The sequence below is a fragment of the Amblyraja radiata genome, chromosome 35 (genome assembly GCF_010909765.2).
Source record: "Amblyraja radiata isolate CabotCenter1 chromosome 35, sAmbRad1.1.pri, whole genome shotgun sequence".
Lineage (NCBI taxonomy): Eukaryota > Metazoa > Chordata > Chondrichthyes > Rajiformes > Rajidae > Amblyraja > Amblyraja radiata.
Window position 1 is genome coordinate 1,141,754 of NC_045990.1, and position 19,153 is coordinate 1,160,906.

Consider the following 19,153-nt stretch of genomic DNA (forward strand, 5'->3'; position numbering starts at 1 on the left):
AAGGCCAACTGTGTTCGTTCAAAAGCAATTCATCAAAACCCTGGAGATGGATTTCATTCTCCATCTATGTACGAGATAGGGAGGTGATATAGCGGTTTGTGTTTTGTTTACTAATAGTCATAGAGAGATACATTATGGAAACAGGCCCTTCAACCATTAATCCACCGTTAATCCCATTGCTTATTCTCCCTACATTCGCATCAACTGGGTAGCCCAGTGGCACAGCGGTAGAGTTGCTGCCTCACTGCGCCAGTGACCCGGGTTTGATCCTGACTACGGGTGCTGTCTGTACGGAGTTTGCACGTGCTCCCTGTGACCGCATGGCTTTTCTCCAGGTGCTCCGGTTTCCTCCTGCATGACCAAGATGTACAGGTTAATTGGCTTTGGTAAATAAATTGACAATAGTGCACAGGATGGTGTTAGTGACTCGGTGGGTCGATGAGCCTGTTTCCACGCTGAATCTCTAAAGTCCTAAAATCCCCAAATTCTACCACTTGTTGACACAAAATTTTAGAGGGGGATTTTTCACAGAATTAGCAGAGGAATGTTATGTTGCTCACCCGCACATATTGAGGATGTGGGAGGAAACCCACGCTTTCAGAGGAGAACATGCAAACTCCACACAGACTGCACCCGAGGTCAGGATTGAAGCTGGGTCTCAGGCGCTGTGAGGCAGTGGTCCTACCCGCTGAGCTACATTGTCATTGGTATTTGGATAAGAGCTTTCTAGTATGTGTAGGAAGGAACTGCAGATGCTCGTTTACACCGAAGATAGACTCAAAATGCCGGAGTAACTCAGTGGGACAGGCAGCATCTCTGGAGAGAAAGAATAGGCCACGTTTTGGGTCGAACTTCATCAGTCTGATGGAGGGTCTCGACCCAAAATGTCACCTATTTATTTTCTCCTGTCCTGCTGAGTTACTCCAGCACGTTGTGTATATCTAAGAGCTTTCTAGACGTCAAAACTCCTTCAATTGGTTTAAAATTCACATAATCATTTCCGACTGTCTCAAAATTATTTATTCCCTCATTAACTATCCCACGTTCCTGTCACTGTGTTCTATTAGGCATGTTCTTTTGACAATAGGAGTTCAATAAAAATCAATTTCAATGGAATTTTGGAGACTTTGAACATTTCTTCCCTCCTGCTTTCCCCACCCAAAGCCTTTGGCATTAGGTAGAAAAAGACACAACACAATCCTTTTAATGTGTATCTTATCCAAGTTGCTTGTCTAATTGCACGTTCTCCCTGTGACCTGTGTGGGTTTTCACCGAGATCTCCGGTTTCCTCCCACACTCCAAAGACATACAGGTTTGTAGGTTAATTGGCTTGGTATGAATGTAAAATTGTGTGGGATAGTGTTAATGTGCGGGGATCGCTGGTTGGTGCGGATTCGGTGGGCTGAAGGGCCTGTTTCCACGCTGTATCTGTAAACTAAAAAATCACAACATTTGGCCCCTTTGTTATTTTCACCCAGAAAGTTGTGGATCTGTGGAACTCTCTGCTACAGTAGGCAGTGGAGGCCAATGCACTAGATGTATTCAAGAGTTGGATGTGGCTCATAGGGCTAACGGAATCAAGGTGATATGGGGAGAAAGCAGGAACAGGGTACTGATTCTGGATGTTCAGTCATGATTATATTGAATGGCGGTGCTGGCTCGAAGGGCCGAATGGCCTACTCCTGCACCTGTTTTCTATGTAACCAAGTTGTGGGGGTGGGGGAGGGGGGGGGGGAAGTGTACAGGTAATGGATGAAAGCAGAAGTAGACGTGAAATGTTTGTGAAGAGTCTTGCTTTATTCTCTGCTGCTTCCTCTGCTGCTGAGGAGTGCTGGTGGTTGAACAGTGCGTGTGATGGATCAGTGGTGGAGAGGAAGTGAAGGCTCTATGTAGGTCGCTGTTTACCACTCTGTTTGACGGGCTGATTTGTTACACAACTTGGAGAATCCTGCAAAGACGATGTCCTTGACGGGGGAGTGGGAGTGGGTGGGATATTCCTGGCACTTGACCCCAAGACCCATCAACATCTGCGATGATTGAGAGCAGCCCTCTGACTGCACTGTAAATGGAACGCAGTCTTCTGCAGGCCCCGCTCTCCCCTCCTTCCTCTTTGATCTCGCAGTTTCATCCGTTTGTGGTCGGTCTCTTGTCTGCATCTCGCAGGAAACTGTATCGAGCCCGGAACCTTGTTCCGCAGTGCAGGGGACGCGAGCAGAATCTCGGTGATGGTGCAGAGTTTGCGGGAGCATCTCGCTTCTGGAGAAGGGCTGGGTAAGAGCACTGCCTCGTCCACTGAGGTTGACCCACCGATGCTCTGTGTACATGTAACGCACGCACATAGCACGCCCTGGATGAGCCGTGACCTGTAAGTTAATGGCCTGGAAATCGTCGGAGCTCTCAGCTGGTGGAATGTTTTGTGGAATTGATTGTCCCGCAGTTTGGAAAGTAATTCTGCTGTTACCTGTCAGAAAGCAAAGTTAATATCAAAGCAACTGAAGAACAGAAACAACAGTCTACTTCCTTAACAAATGGCATTTAATGTTGGGAGAGGCGTGAGTTTGTGTGTGAATTTGTGTGCGAGTTTGTGTGCGTTTGTGTGTGTTTATGTGTTTGTGAGTGAGTGAGAGTGTGTGCGTTTGTGTGTGTGAGTGAGAGTGTGTGAGTTTGTGTGAGAGTCTGAGTTTGTGTGTGAGTGAGAGTGTGTGAGTTTGTGTGTGAGTGAGAGTGTGAGTTTGTGTGTGTGTGAGAGAGGGTGTGAGTGCATGTGTGAGTGAGAGTGTGAGTGAGTGAGAGTGTGAGTGAGTGTGAGTGAGTGTGAGTGAGAGTGTGTGAGTGAGAGTGTGTGAGGCAGAGGAGGGTCAAGGGGTGATGGATGTGATGGGATTGGGGGGGGGGGGAGGGGCAAACGCAGGCCGGTGGGACTAGTGTAGCTGGGACATGTTGGTCGGTGTAGGCAAGATGGGCCGAAGAGTATCACTCTAGATAGAAACAGACTGGAGGGGAGGTCACCTAAAATTGGAAAGTTCAACGTTCATACTATTGGGGGGGTGGGAGATTGCAAACATCACGTGGTCTGCCGTGTTTCAACGCATGCAATCAACCCGGCGTGCACAATCAAATAAGATCAAATAGAACAAGTTGTCCTACAACTTTAGGCTGTGCACGCAATATACTATTGGGATTAAAACGTGATGAGAAATTGAAGTTCTACCATTAATTTGCAGTTAGAAAAATTGTAATTCAACCTTTTTGTTTTGTCAACTTTAGAAATTACTCAACAAGTTTGAAAATACTTTGGTTTAAGGACTGGGGGAGGGGGGGGATTCCATGGCTCACTGAATCACCCAATTGTACTGAGTTGCTACTGGCACCTTGCCACATATATTCACAAAAATGATATGAATGCACACACTTAGATATATGAGAGATACTTTGTGAATGTTGCTCCCATGCATCACGTTCCCCAGTGTACAGGTATTTATTTGTGCTGAGTCAGAGGGTCATATATCGGAAGTCCTGCCTTTATCACTCCATGTCAGCGTTTGGTACTTTATGTCTCATTCCCAATAATTTCTTGGTGATTTATTTGAGACAGCATAGCTACATTTATACAGTCATAGTCAGAGACTCCTAGAGTGATACAGTGTGGAAACAGGCCCTTCGGCCCAACTTGCCCACACCGACCAACATGTCCCCGCTACACTAGTCCCACCTGCCTGCATTTGGTCCATATCCCTTCAAACTTGTCCTATCCATGTACCTGTCTAACTGTTTCTTAAACGATGGGATAGTCCCAGTCTCAACTACCTCCTCCGGCAGCTTGCTCCATAAACCCACCACCCTTTGTGTGAAAAGGTTACCCCTCGGATTCCTATTAAATCTTTTCCCCTTCACCTTGAACCAATGTCCTCTGGTCCTCGATTCCCCTACTATGGGCAAGAGACTGTGCATCTACCCGATCTATTCCTCTCATGATTTTGTACACCTCTATAAGATCACCCCTCATCCTCCTGCGCTCCAAGCAATAGAGACCCAGCCTACTCAACCTCTCCCGATAGCTCACACCCTCTAGTCCTAGCAACATCCTCGTAAATCTTCTCTGAACACTTTCAAGCTTGGCAATATCTTTCCTATAACATATTTGGTACAGAAACCAGCAAGCTCAGGCAAAAGCAGCTGCCAGCACTTTAACCTGGCAGGAAATGTTAGAGAATGAACTGAACAGAAATGTTAGTCTGGGTTCCTCTTTCACAGTTCAAGCAGGTTACTCCAGGGAGAACTCGAAACTGGAGAGGGAACATTGTGGTCAAAAGCATATTCTCTCTAACTTTATTGGTGTCCTTTATTTCTTGAGAAACAAACAACAGCAGATGCTCTTGAATACACAAAAGGATACAAAGTGCGGGGGTAACTCAGCGGGTCAGGCAGCATCTGTGGAGAACATGGATAGGTGACGTTTTGGGTTGAGACTGAAGAAGGGTCTTGACCCAAAACATCACCTCTCCATGTTCTTCAGAGATGCTGCCTGACCCGCTGAGTTACTCCAGCACTCTGGTTCCCTGGTTCTGGCTTCCCCCAACATCAGGAACATTTTTCCTGCTACTAGCCTGTCCAATCCTTTAAGAATTTTATATGTCTCTAGAAGATATCCTCTCATCCTTCTAAATTCCAGTGAATACAAGTCCAGTCGATCCATTCTTTCATCATATGACAGTCCCGCCATTGTCATGTGTACCGAGGTACAGTGAAAAGCTTTTTGAGATAGTCAGAGAGAGAGAGAGGCTCTCCAAATCTCCATTTAATGACCTCTGTTCCCTATGCAGGTTTAGGTGCTCAAGACGAAAGCAACGAGAAGCCAAGACGTTTCAGTGAAATATTCCGGGAGCTGGATGCATTTGAAATTTCCTTTGGAAACTCGTGAGTAGAACAGAAGCCACGCTGAATCCCAGTTGATTCCGGCTTTACTGCGCTGGGCTCCAACTTGAAGCGAGAAAAATAACCTAACCAATGAGTTGTGTGTGACTGAGCACTGTTTTCATGCAGTGTAGTTTAGTTTAGGGCGGTAGAGCTGCAGCCTCACAGCGCCAGAAACCCGCATTTAATCCTGACAACGGGCGCTGTCTGTATGGAGTTGGTACATCCGCCCAGTGACCACATGGGTTTTCTCCAGGTGCTCCGGTTTCCTCCCACACTCCAAAGATGTGCAAGTTTGTAGGTTAATTGGCTCCTGTAAATTGTCCCTCGTGTGAAGGATAGTGCTAGTGTACAGGGTGATCGCTGGTCAGCGCAGGCTTGGTGGGCTGAAGGGCCTGTTTCTGCACTGTATCTCTAAAGTCTAAAGTAAAGTCACCAATTGAAAAAGGGGGTACACAAAATTGCTGGAGGAACTCAGCGGGTGCAGCAGCATCTATGGAGCGAAGGAAATAGGCGACGTTTCGGGCCGAAACCCTTCTTCAGACTGATGGGGGGTGGGGAAAGAAAGAAGGAAAAAGGGAGGAGGAGGAGCCCGAGGGCGGGCGGATGGGAGGGTGGGAGGAGACAGCTAGAGGGTGAAGGAAGGGGAGGGGACAGCACAGGCTAGCCAAATTGGGGGAATTCAATGTTGATGCCATAAGGGCGCAAGGACCCCAGACGGAATATGAGGTGCTGTTCCTCCAATTTCCGCTGTTGCTCACTCTGGCAATGGAGGAGACCCAGGACAGAGAGGTGGGATTGGGAATGGGAGGGGGAGTTGAAGTGCTGAGCCACCGGGAGGTCAGGTAGGTTAAGGCGGACTGAGCGGAGGTGTTCGGCGAAACGGTCGCCCAACCTACGCTTGTTCTCACCGATGTAAATTAGCTGACATCTAGAGCAGCGGATGCAGTAGATGAGGTTGGAGGAGATACAGGTGAACCTTTGTCGCACCTGGAACGACTGCTTGGGACCTTGAATGGAGTCGAGGGGGGAGGTGAAGGGACAGGTGTTGCATTTCTTGCGGTTGCAACGGAAAGTGCCCGGGGAGGGGGTGGTGCGGGAGGGAAGGGAAGAATTGACGAGGGAGTTGCGGAGGGAGCGGTCTTTGCGGAAGGCAGACATGGGGGGAGATGGGAAGATGTGGCGAGTGGTGGGGTCACGTTGGAGGTGGCGGAAATGGCGGAGGATTATGTGTTGTGAAAAAGGGGGTTGTGGTCTTGGTTATAAGCCATTAATTGCTCCTCATCGCCCAACCAGGCTACCAGATCAAGAAACCATGACAAATAACGGTAGAAGATTTCTCTAATAGAGTTTATCAAATAATGAAAGGCTTGGATAGAGTGGATGTGGAGAATATGTTTCCACTAGCGGGAGAATCTAGGACTAGAGGTCATAGTCTCAGAATTAAGGGACGTTCCTTTAGGAAGGAGATGAGGAGGAATTTCTTTAGTCAGTGGTTAATCTGTGGGAATATTTGCCACAGAAGGCTGTGGAGGCCAAGTCAATTGATATTTTTAAGGCAGAGATAGATAGATTCTTGAATAGTACGGGTGTCAGAGGTTATGGGGAGAAGGCAGGAGAATGGGGTTGTGAGGGAAAGATAGATCAGCCACGATTGAATGGCGGAGTAGACTTGCTGGGCCGAACGGCTTAATTCTGCTCCGATCACTTATGATCTTGTGAACTAATATGTTGTAAGTTAACACCATACTGTTCTTACCAATCCAGCACAGTGGACCTGTTCATGACAGAAGCAGAAGACAGCTTAACCGTGCCAGAACAATCTCCTGTGGACGAGAGTCAGGTGAGTCCTGAGTACCTGCTTCACCACCACCTCACCTTACCAGCAGAGGTGATGAAGACATTCCTGCTCTGCACCCTTGGTCAGACTGTACAAACAAAGAACTGCAGGTGCTGCTTTACACAAACGGGCACAAAAGTGCTGGGGTAACTCAGCGGGCCAGGCAGCATCTCTGGAAAACATGGATGGGTGACTGAAGTAGGGTCCCAACCTGAAACGTCACCTATCCATGTTCTCCACAGATGCTGCCTGACCCGCTGAGTTACTCCAGCACTCTGTGAAACGTCACCTATCCATGTTCTCCACAGATGCTGCCTGACCCGCTGAGTTACTCCAGCACTCTGTGAAACGTCACCTATCCATGTTCTCCACAGATGCTGCCTGACCCGCTGAGTTACTCCAGCACTCTGTGAAACGTCACCTATCCATGTTCTCCACAGATGCTGCCTGACCCGCTGAGTTACTCCAGCACTGTGTGTCTGTCTTCGGTTTAAAACAGCATCTACAGTTCATCCAGTGGAAATACAGTTCATGCAGTGGAAATACCCATCCCATTACGCTAATTCAACTGATAGTTTCGAGACCACATTTGATGAATTGTTGATGTTAAGGCATTTAAGGATAAAGAACCAAAGCAGATAGATAGCACGATGACCACATCAGCCATTGTTTAATTTAGTTTAGAGATACAGCAGGTGTGTGGAATGAGCTGCCAGAGGCGGTAGTGGAACCAGAAACTATAACAACATTTAAAAGACATTTAAACAGGCACATGGGTAGGAAAGGTTTGGAGGGATATGGGCCAAACACGGGCAGGTAAGAATAGTGTAGATGGGGCAGCTTGGTCAGCATGGGTGAGAGGGGCTGAAGGGCCTGTTCCCACACTCTATGACTGTAACTAACGTTTAATTGAAATGTTTGATCTTGGGAGCAAAGTTTCACTCAGGAGATTACTGTTTCCGTTGTTTTTCCTTCAGGTGAATGAGGATTTCTTCCCGGGTTGCCATGACCACAAAATGGAGGAGAGAGATGAGTTCCAAACTTCAGGTATGCCACCTGTGTGAGCCAGCACCGCCATTCAATATGATCACGGCTGATCATCTAAAACCAGTGCCCTGTTCCTGCTTTCCCCCCATATCCCTTGATTCAGTTAGCCCTAAGAGTTAAATCTAACTCTCTTTTGAATACATCCACATTCTCTGCCACAGAATACATCTTCTGTGGCAGAGAATTCCATGGATTCACAACTCCCTGGCTGAAAAAGTTTTTCCTCATCTCAGTACTAAATGGCCTAACCCTTATTCTTAAACTGTGAGGACTCCCCAACATCGGAAACATTTTTCCTGCATCTAGCCTTTCCAATCTCTTAAGAATTTTATATGTTTCTATAAGATCCCCTCTCATCCTTCTAAATTCCAGTTAATATAAGTCCCCTGAGTTACTCCAGCACTTTGTGCCTATCTACTTGTACGTCTGATAGCTCGTTCCAGGCACCACTGCTCCGGGTGACCAGGTGACCATCAAAGGATACCTTCGATTTTATCCAGCATCTGCAGTTCTTTCTCACACCCTTCTTCAGTGCATTTGTTTTGTCTTTTTGCACTATTATTGTTTGTTTTTATGTGTATGTGTGTGTGTGTATATGAATATACATATATTTCTCACTCCTAATATTGTAAAACAAGATCCGTACAGACAGCACCCGTAGTCAGGATGGAACCCGGGTCTCTGGTGCTGTGAAGCAGCAACTCTACCGCTGGGCCACCGTGCTGCCCACAGGTGTGGCTGTGAGTTCCTTCATCAGCTGAGTACAATGACAAAAGTGTAGTTAACAAAACGTGCGCACAGAATGAGCTGCTGCTGTGTGAGTGAAAGAATCTGATGATCTTCCTATTGAAGAAGTTGGAACAAGCAATCAGCCGTGTGGGCGATGTACATAGGCTGCTTTTGTGCTCCTCGGTATAGGCACGTTGCTTGTGTAAGAGTCTCTCACTGAACTGGACTATCTGGCTGCTCTGCATTCTTACTAAGTGTTTCAAGTTGTTGGGAAAGTTTAGTCCAGCAGTATCTGGGAGAAGATCAGCATATGCCAGCCCAGCCTGGAGCCTGTGCAGTGGCCTCAGTACAAACGCGTGGAGCAAGCTCACGGCAAAACCATGCAGGTACACCAACGTTTGGTGTCCTGTGTCAGCTTGGCAAGTTCTGACACTTTTACACCCAGGCTCACGGACATTCTATGTATAAGAAGGAACTACAGATGCTGGTTTAAACCAAAGGTAGACACAAAAAGCTGGAGTAACTCAGCGGGACAGGCAGCATCTCTGGAGAGAAGGAATGGGTGACGTTTCGGATCGAGACCCTTCTTCAGACATTCTCCGACATTCTAGGTCTTTTTGATGCATTCTAATGACTGGAGCACAGAGGGCATAAGATCCAAGTCCGAACATCATTATTATTGTCCTCAAAGTTGCTCAGTGGAAAGTTTTTTAGTTTATGGTCTCGTCACCTATTCCTTTCCTCCAGAGACGCTGTCTGACCCGCTGTTACTCCAGCTTTTTGTGTGTCTCCCAAATTAAACATTTTAGTATAGCTTGGAGATACAATGGAGAAACTTTACACCACTGAGTCCATGCCGACTGGGGACGATTTGCAGAAGGCAATTAACCTACAAACCTGTACATCTTCGAGATGTGTGAAGAAACCTTGAGAAAATCCACACAGTCACAGAGAGAATGTATGTACTCCATACAGAGAGCATCCACAGTCAGGATCGAACCTGTTTCTCTGGTACTACGAGGCAATAACGCTGCCACTGTGCTGCCCTTATCTGTACAGGAACAAGGAACTGCAGATGCTGCTTTACAAAAGAAGACATAAAGTGCTGGAGTAACTTAGCGGGTCAGGCAGCGTCTCTGGGGAACATGGATAGGTGACGTTTTGGTTTGGGACCCTTCTTCAGACTGCTCTGTGCCTATAAGTTAGCTAGAGACTTTGTTTCAGTGACAGTCCTGCAGAATTGGCCAGTTAAGGTGATCTGGAGGGCGTGATGTTCTCTGAAGGCTTGAATCAATTGCAAACTCCAACTGGCAAAGTGATCAAAAGAAAAAACAGAAACCGCATTAATGCCAAGGGTGGTGGTGGAGGCAGATACTACAGCAGCATCTGGGTGGGTTTTACATATGCAGAGAATGGTGGGATATGGATCATGTACTGTCAGATATTATCATGTATTCAGCACAGATATTATGGGCTGAAGGGCCTGTTCCTGTGCTGTACTGTTCTATGTTCAGTGAAAATTTGCTGAACCTGTCATTCCTTTAACTTTCTTTCCCATCCAGCGATTTCTCTGTTCTAGTTTTCTGTTGTATTGTGCTTCTATTAACTTAACAAATATCTCTATTGTTAACTCTGTCCTTCCCTGTCTGGGGATTTTGTTCTTGTGCACAGACTGTTTGTGTCTCTTTCACTGTGTCTTAACCAGGGTGTTAATTAATCCGTGTCTTTGGTCCCCTCCCTCTGAGAGTCATCAGGACATATTGCTACTTAGCGCTGTTAATCTGTGGCAGCTCGCTACCAAGGTCAGACTGTTGCAGGGCCTCTAGCTCTATGTCAGGCTCTGCCTGCGACAAGCCAAGCCGGCCCATGACCCGCTCTCCTTGTGCTCTCTCTGCAGCTGAGGAAGCTGATGCCATGCTGATGAAGTGTGTGGGTGGTGTTGAGTCTGCCCTGCAGTACACCAAGCACTGGACCAAGTACACAAAGGACCTGCTGTTGTGGATGGACAAGAGGACTTGTGCCGGTGAGCAGCGTGACTAGCAGATAAGACACAAAAACCCGGAGCAACTCAGCGGGTCAGGCAGCATCTCTGGAGTGAAGGAATAGGTGACGTTTTGAGTCGAGACCCTTCTTCAGACCGTGTGATGTACTGGCAAGTTGGTACTGTGTGGTGGGGAGAACAGTGTGCTCAGTGTCTTATTATTGGACCGTGCGTTTTGACAGCAGTTCAAGCTGTGCGCCTATGAGCCTATCCTCAGTAAATAACATTTAGTGGGTGGCATGGTGGCGCAGTGGTAGAGTTGCTGCCTCACAGCCACAGACACCCGGGTTCAATCCTGACTATGGGTATTATCTGTACGGAGTTTGTATGTTCTCCCCGTGACCGTGTTTCCTTCCACACTCCAAAAGCATGCAGGTTTGTAGGTTTTAATTGGCTTTGGTAAGTTGTAAAATTGTCCATAGTGTGTGTCGGTTATTGTAGGGGGGTAATCACTGGTCGGCACGGACTCGATGGGCCAAAGGGCCTGTTTCTGTGCTGTATAAGTAAAGCAAAGAAGCAAGGAACTGCAGATGCTGGTTTACAACAGAAGACTCAAAGTGCTGGAGTAACTCGTCAGGTCTGGCAGCATTCCTGGAGAACATGGAAAGGTCATGTTCTCCAAAGATGCTGCTTAACTCTAGTTTAGTCCAGTTTATTATTGGCTTGTGTACATAGGCAGAGTGAAGGGCTTTTTTGTTGCATTCTATCCAGTCAGTGTGAAGTTTGTACATGATTACAATCAAGCCGTCCACAGCCTACAAATATGTTGAATGGAGACAAGAGACTGTAGATGCTGGAATCTTGAGCAAAAATGCAAATTACTGGAGACATTTCACACACAAAAAATGAGATCAGTGGCTCTGTGCCGACCAAGATTGAAAGTTATTGTCTACTGCCTAAGATGGCTCTGGAATTTGGTTAATAACTCCTTTTACCTAATTGGCTTGGTAAGATTGTAAATTGTCCCTAGTGTGTGTAGGATAGTGTTAGTGTGCAGACTCGGTGGGCCGAAGGGCCTGTTTCCGCACTGTATCTCTAAAGAAAACCTATATGTTTATGGATTTGTGACCTGGCTCTGCACCCATTTCTGTGCACAAAATGATGCAGCAGAAAGACTTAGGAAGTTCTTTCCTTGAGAAATGTTGTCATTCCCCCTAACAGTGTCTTTGTTTTACAGAGATTGAATTCTCAAAGAGCCTAATGAAAATGGCAGAAACAAGCAAGAACTTGATTAACCAGGAGGTAAAGTATTCAATTTCAAGGTTGCTGTGTCTTGGTGCATTTGTTGCTTTGACTCCTTGGATGAGATATGTACAGAGATCTCCTCATGGACTGGGGAATGCAAACATACACCCTCAAAGTTGTCATTGAAAGGACCACACAGTTCTGGAGGTGGCACAGTGACACATCCGTACACTGTGGACAGAACGATAGTAATCATGTATAGTCTTTCTGCTGACTGGTTAGCAAGCAACAAAAGCTTTTCCTGTACCTCGGGATTGCCGTGAGGGGGGGGGGGGGGGGAGGAGAACAATGGATTATAGGGACCTGGTGTGGGGGGGAGGGCACCATGATGGGGGGTAGGGGGAAGAACAAAGGGGGACCTAGTGCTGATACTGTGTGTACTTTGTCACTTTGTTGACGTCCTTTATGTGGCAGCTATTTGCATACCTTGAGTATGCAAGCAAATAATTTCACTGTGACTTGTCACATCTGACAATGAAATATTCATTCATTCATAAAATCAACAAACGTCACATTGGTGCTGCTGGCTGCCTCCGCTCCAGTGACCTGGGTTCGATCCTGACTTTGGGCATTGTGTTCCCCTCATACCCATGGGGTTCCTCCAGGTGCTTCCTTTCAGTTTCCCCTGCATCCCAAAGATGTGCACGTTGGTACTGTACTTGTAAATTCCCCATGGGTTTAAGGTGAAGCAGAAAATGTTTAATAGGATTCTGAGGAGTAACTTTTTCATGCAAAGGGTGGTGGGTGTATGGAACAAGCTGCCAGAGAAGGTAGTTGAGGCTGGGACTATCCCAATGTTTAAGAAACAGTTAGACATGTACATGGATCGGACAGATTTGGAGGGACATGGACCGAATGCGGGCAGATGGGACTAGTGTGGGCAAGTTTGGCCGAAGGGTCTGTTTCCACGCTGTATGACTCTATGAATCTATCTCAGTCATTCATATCTCCCCAACAGAAATCCATGCCCTTCCAATACACCTACACGATGGCCTTGCAGCATGACATCCAACAAGGGACTAAGTCAATCAATACCATGAGTTTGATGCAGCATAATACATACATCCAGGTGAGAAGTTTGGTGAATTTAGAATTGTTAAGAAGTTGTATAGTATTGCTGAGATCTTTGTGCCTTTTATTGCTTGAGCCTGAAGCTTTAAACAGCAAGCAACTTGATTTGATCAGCCCATATTTTATTTTCCGTTCGTTTCTTCAAATGTCTAACAAAGCTTACATTTTTTCCCCTTTTTTTGCTTTTGCATAAACAGCCTCTAATGAAGATTAAAAACGAGTTGGAAAAACAACGGCGAGAATTCAAAGAGCAATGGCAGAGAGAATTACGCAGAATGGTGAGTGAAATGGGCGGCACGGTGGTGCAGCGGTACAGTTGCTGCCTTTCAGCGCTTGCAGCGCCAGAGATCCGGGTTCGATCCCAACCACGGGTGCTGTCTGTACGGAGTTTGCACGTTCTCCCCGTGACCTGCGTGGACTTTGTCCGGGATCTTTGGTTTCCTCTCGCACTCCAAAAACGTGCAGCTTTGTAGGTAAATTGGCTTGGTATCAATGTAAAAAATGCCCCAGTGTGTGTAGGGTGTGTTAATGTACAGGGATCGCTGGTCGGCGAGGACTCGGTGGGTCGAAGGGCCTGCTTCCACGCTCTTTCTCTAGATAAATTAAACTAAAACTTAACACTATTGAAGATAGACACAAAATGCTGGAGTAACTCAGCGGGACAGGCAGCATCTCTGGATAGAAGGAATGGGTGACGTTTTGGGTCGAGACCTTTCTTCAGGCTGAGCATCAAATGAGAGGGAAACAAGAGATGTGGAAGGTTAAGGTGTGAAAACAAGAGATCAAAGGGGACGTAGATCAAGGTATAAAGGGCCTGTTTCCCTACTGTACGGCTTTATGATGATGACTCTACGACCCACTACCCCTCCATCCTCTCCCAAGTTCAAACCATGACAACATGTGCCACTGTACCCTGGCTCAGTGGATAGCATCCTCACATGCAAGTCTGAATGCCATAGTTACCGATTTCCACTCCAGAGACTCAAGCTCATAAGACAGGTTTATTATGGTGCAAACCTGGAGACATGATTTTCAGATGAGGATTTGGTGGGCCGAAGGGCTTGTTTCCACGCTGTATCTCTAAACTCAAAGCTAATCATTTGCTGTGTGATTAAAAAAAATCACATCTGGTTCATTAGTGATAGGAGCAGAATTAGGCCATTCGGCCCATCAAGTCTACTCCGCTATTCAATCATGGCTGATCTATCTCCCACTCCTAACCCCATTCTCCTGACTTCTCCCCATAACTCCTGACACCCGTACTAATCAAATGGTTCTTTTCTCCTCATTAATTATCTGTGTCCTGAACATGTGAGGAGACCATTGATAAATAAACACAATTGTTTGCCCCCTATCTACTGATAAATATACGAAATATCAGATTAAGCATAGATAACAAGTTTTACATAGAAACAGAAAAAAGGTGCAGGAGTAGGCCATTCGGCCCTTCGAGCCAGCACCGCCAGTCAATATGATCATGGCTGATCATCCAGAATCAGTACCCTGTTCCTGCTTTCTCCCCATATCCCTTGATTCCATTAGCCCTAAGAGCTAAATCTCTTTCTTGAAAACATCCAGTGAATTGGCCTCCACTGCCTTCTGTGGCAGAGAATTCCACAGATTCACAACTCTCTGGACAAAAATGTTTTCCTTATCTCAGTCCTAAATGGCCTACGTCTTACTCTTAAACTGTGACCCCTGAATCTGGACTCCCCCAACATGGGGAACATTTTTCCTGCATCTAGCTTGTCCAATCCTTTAAGAATTGCATATGTTTAAGATCCCCTCTCATCCTTCTAAATTCCAGTGAATATAAGCCCAGTCGATCCATTCTTTCATCATATGTCAGTCCTGCCATCCTGGTTTTAACCTGGTGAATCTTCGCTGCACTCCCTCAATAACAAGAATGTCCTTCCTCAAATGAGTAACTGTGCTCCTAACTATGAGGCTGAATGCATGACATACATTTCGGGAGAGAGCTGGTGATGATGCTATAAACATCTTTCTAACTGCAGAATGACAGCTTAACAGCGCTGCGGAAATCGAAACACATGTACTTCCAGCGCAGTGAGGAATTTGAAAAAGCAAAGCAGCAGAGTGCCAAGGCCGAGGAAGATCAGTTTTCACTCAATATGGGCGGAAACAATCCAGGTAGTGCCAGCAAGACTCTGGAGAAACGCAAACGGTCAAAGGACGATGCACAGATGAAGGTGAGTAAGTTCTCGGTGCAGAAGTAGGCCATTCGGCCCATCAAGTATGGAATTAAATGCTGTTTGCTGCAAATAGGCTAATTCGCTGTTTCCAAGGCAGTTAGAGTTGTTCTCTATCTTTTCTGATGTATTTGATCATTCTGCATCCATAACCCCAGAGGAAATTTGATCATTCTCCGCATAACCCCTGACACCGGTACTAATCAAGAATCTGCCTTTAAAAATATCCATTGACTTGGCCTCCACAGCCTTCTGTGACAATGAATTCCACAGATTCACCAATCTTTGTTAACCACTGTTCACCACTTACCTTTGTTAAGTTTGCCAAACGCGACTTCCCTTTCTTAAAATATTGTTAGTTTTGCTCAATCGTGCTATCAATTTCCGAATGGAATGTTCCTACGTCTTTAGAATTTTGAAAACAAAAGATATTTTCTAAATGAAGCTAGTTTCCTGCATTCTTTCAATATCCAATACTCTGTAGGGCCCTATCATTCAAAGTGTATGACTAATCAGAATTCCAAAGATACCACATATGCTTATCAACTTATCATGAATGAGTTCCATCCGGTTAGTTTAGTTTAGTTTAGAGATACAACAGCGTGGAAACTGGGTCCATGCCGACCAACCATCACCCGTACACTAGCTCCATGTTATCCCAGTTTTGGATCCTACAAACTAGGGACAATTTACAGAAACAAATTAATCTACAAACCTGAATCTTTGGAATGTGGGAGGAAACTGGAGCACCCGGAGGAAACCCACGTTGTCACGGAATGAACGTACAAACTCCGTGCAGACAGCACCCGCGGTCAGGATTGAACCCGGGTTTCTGGCGCTGTGAGGCAGCAACTCTACCGACCTAGTGATGTATTTTTGAACATTGGTCAGACAATCACAAAAGCAATCCTCCACCACCACTCTCCGGCTCCTATTAACCAAACCAACCAAGTCCAATGTGCCAACTTGCCTTGAATCCCAAAGATCTATGACAGTTTAACCGCTGTAGGCATTGTAGCTGAGCACTCATTCTGCTGGAGTTTCTAACCACGAGTGGTTCTGACTTCACTTGGACTAGCTTTAAGCAGACTTAATACTGGACTTTATCTTGCACTTCCCTTTATCATCTATATTTGAAGAAGGCAGCATCTGTGGAGAGAAGGAATGGGTGACAGTCTGAAGAAACGCACCTATTCCTTTTCTCCAGAGATGCTGCCTGTCCCGCTGAGCTACTCCAGCATTTTGTGTCTATTTTCTCTATATACATTTCCCTTGTCAAATACATAACGTGATAATTGGACCTAGCTAAGCTCGAATAATAGTGTCTTGCAGATGAAAGTTTGATGTTTTAATCGGTTATACGTTTACAGTCCTTGAGATGGATGTACTCCCTTCAATGCTGATACACTTCAACCGTCCCTCTGCCCCCACAGGTTCACGAGACTGAAGTACATTATAAGAACTGTGTTCATGAGGCCAACTTCAGACGCAATGAACTGGAGAAAACAAAAGTGGAGATAATAACGCAGCTACGCAAACTCATCTGCAGTGGCGACAACATTCTAAAAGTGGTGAGCTCATCCCCTGTCACTTTTGTGTAAGAAGGAACTGTAGACGCTGGTTTAAACCAAAGATAGACACAAAAAGCTGGAGTAACTCAGTGGGTCAGGCAGCATCTCTGGAGGGAAGGAATGGGTGACGTTTCGGGTCGAGACCCTTCTTCAGAATGTTCAGAAACGTCGCCTATTCCTTCTCTCCAGAGATGCTGCCTGACCCATTGAGTTACTCCAACTTTTTGTGTCTATCTTCCCATTCACTTTTGTTTTGTCTAAAGTAAACTTGGCTTTACTTCTTCAATGGTTCAATACTTCAGTGGTGTATTATTTATCACAAGTGTAACTGCACGGTGAAATTATTTTTGCATATATTACACATGCTGGTGCTGCCATGTTTTGGCGCCATTATTCAAAGTCCAAAGTCTGGTCGGCCCACGCGCTCGATGTACTGGAGCAGTTCCCGCGAACTGACGTCCCTTTCCTCTCCTCTCCACTCCTCTCCCGGCCATCGTTGTGTCGCGGGGGCGCCACCTGCAGCTGACCTTGAAGGCGCTGGAGGCATTACCCCGATTCACCTTCCTACCGCACATCTTAGTGCCCACTCCCAGCTCCCTCCCAGTTTAATCCATGTTGCATCTGACATGAGGGTGACTCTAGGGGGGAAAAAAGACTCTTGCAATTTTACAGACGTATACCTTAATTGGTAAATTGTAACCCTTCCTATGTTGGTGTCGACAGGTGTCCATGAACATGTTCCGAATGAAGGAGGAACAGATGCAAGAGGTGCCACGTTCCATGCACTCGCTGCATGAGAATCTCAAACTATACGAGCCTGCCCAGAAATACTATGAATTTATTCAGAACTTGGACAAGAAGCCGCTGTCAACAGAGAGCTATGAATTTGAGGAGTTCTCTACCCCCAGCAGAAGGTCAGTGTTTCAGGGCTTCGTGGGTATGGTTTGACCCATAGGTGTTGAGAACAATGAGTAAACGGAAGATAGGCACAAGGTGTCAGGGGTGGCGCAGCGGTAGAGTTGCTGCCTCACGGCGCCAGAGACCCGGGTTCGATCCCGACTACGGGTGCTGTCTGTACGGAGTTTGTAGGTTCTCCCCGTGACCTGCATGGGTTTTCTCCGAGATCTTCGGTTTCCTCCCACATTCCAAAGACGTACATGGTAAGAATGTAATAATGTGTGTAGGGTAGTGTTAATGTGCGTGGATTGCTGGTCTTGGTGGCTCAAAGGGCCTGTTTCCCCAAACGAAACTAAACTACAAAATGCTGGAGTAACTCAGCAGGACAGGCAGCATCTTTGGAGAGAAGGAATAGGCAAAGTAGGCATATGCTGAGGATAGTTTACAGTGGAGCAGACAATACTAAACGGAATGTTTTGGTCTTCTTGGGATTCTGCATAGTGGGATGGAATGTGGTGTTTGTTCCATTGTGTTTATGTACTAATGCCCTGATGGAAGGATTTGAACGCTCAGCTTCTCCCAATGTGATTCCATACAGTGAGAGAGAATAGGAAGGGTTTGGCCAATTGGGTTTCTATGCCGGTGTGAACTGACATTTTTGATAAATTGCATGTTAATCTCTATTTCAGGTCCTCTCCCACTGTAAGGAGAAAAAGTAGTGGTCCACATCGGGCATCAGCTTCCTCCGGCGACTTCCCAAATGTACCCGATGAGTTTGACAACAAACTTAGTAAGTTAATATTTGTCATTTTCAAAAAGCAATAAGCCTTGATTATATTCCGTGGCAGTGGGTAGAGACATCATGACTCAGGAACACATTTGAAACAAATTTATTCATGGATAACCCCTTGAGATGGACAGTCATCTCTTTTTCGAGGGGGTCCATTTAATCAGAAACCAGTCTGAAGAACGGTCTCAACCCCAAACGTCGCCTATTCCTTATCTCCCTAGATGCTGCCTCACCCGCTGAGTTTCTCCAGCATTTTTGTCTACAATCAGAAGCAAGAAATGCCTTTGAAAAGGCTCTTCCACTGTGCAATCTAAACGTCAGTATTTTAGATGCCTCCAACGCCACTGTTGGAAGCCACCACACTGTGTAACACAACATTTTTTTTGTTTTTTTGTTATAGTGTTTCATAATACAAGTGGAACGAAACGGGGCTCAAGCGATTCGGAAAGCACAGGAGCGAGTAGCGAGTCCCGATCCCTTGATTCACCGATGTCTAGTCCAGGTAAATGCCATATAAAGCCAAGCAGCTCACACTGATTTATGAAATGGTAATGATGTCTGCAAATTTGTCTTGAGTTTTTGGGAACAGTTTGGGGCGGCACGGTGGCGCAGCAGGTAGAACTGCTGCCTTACAGCACCTGAGACCCGCGACACACTGCGATACGATAGTACTTTATTTATCCCAAGAGAGAAATTGATTTGCCAGCAATCATAAAACACAAGATCCATGAAACAGCCTGGGTTTGATCCTGATTACGGGCGCTGTCTGTACGGAGTTTGCACGTTCTCCCCGTGATC

At 46.2% G+C, this 19,153-nt stretch overlaps 1 protein-coding gene across 5 annotated transcripts in view; it reads left to right on the plus strand.

The window, feature by feature from the left end:
* Positions 1 to 19,153, plus strand: part of LOC116966102 (GEM interacting protein) — a 47,330-nt gene that overhangs the window by 18,789 nt on the left and 9,388 nt on the right. For all 5 annotated transcript variants that reach the window (XM_033012269.1, XM_033012272.1, XM_033012271.1 and 2 more), the window contains 12 exons: positions 4,824 to 4,917; positions 6,682 to 6,757; positions 7,732 to 7,801; positions 10,428 to 10,553; positions 11,749 to 11,813; positions 12,775 to 12,885; positions 13,085 to 13,165; positions 14,903 to 15,097; positions 16,531 to 16,668; positions 17,392 to 17,582; positions 18,255 to 18,355; positions 18,756 to 18,857. In XM_033012269.1, the coding sequence (XP_032868160.1) occupies positions 4,824 to 4,917; positions 6,682 to 6,757; positions 7,732 to 7,801; positions 10,428 to 10,553; positions 11,749 to 11,813; positions 12,775 to 12,885; positions 13,085 to 13,165; positions 14,903 to 15,097; positions 16,531 to 16,668; positions 17,392 to 17,582; positions 18,255 to 18,355; positions 18,756 to 18,857 (1,350 nt within the window). The remainder of the gene's footprint in view (positions 1 to 4,823; positions 4,918 to 6,681; positions 6,758 to 7,731; positions 7,802 to 10,427; positions 10,554 to 11,748; positions 11,814 to 12,774; positions 12,886 to 13,084; positions 13,166 to 14,902; positions 15,098 to 16,530; positions 16,669 to 17,391; positions 17,583 to 18,254; positions 18,356 to 18,755; positions 18,858 to 19,153) is intronic.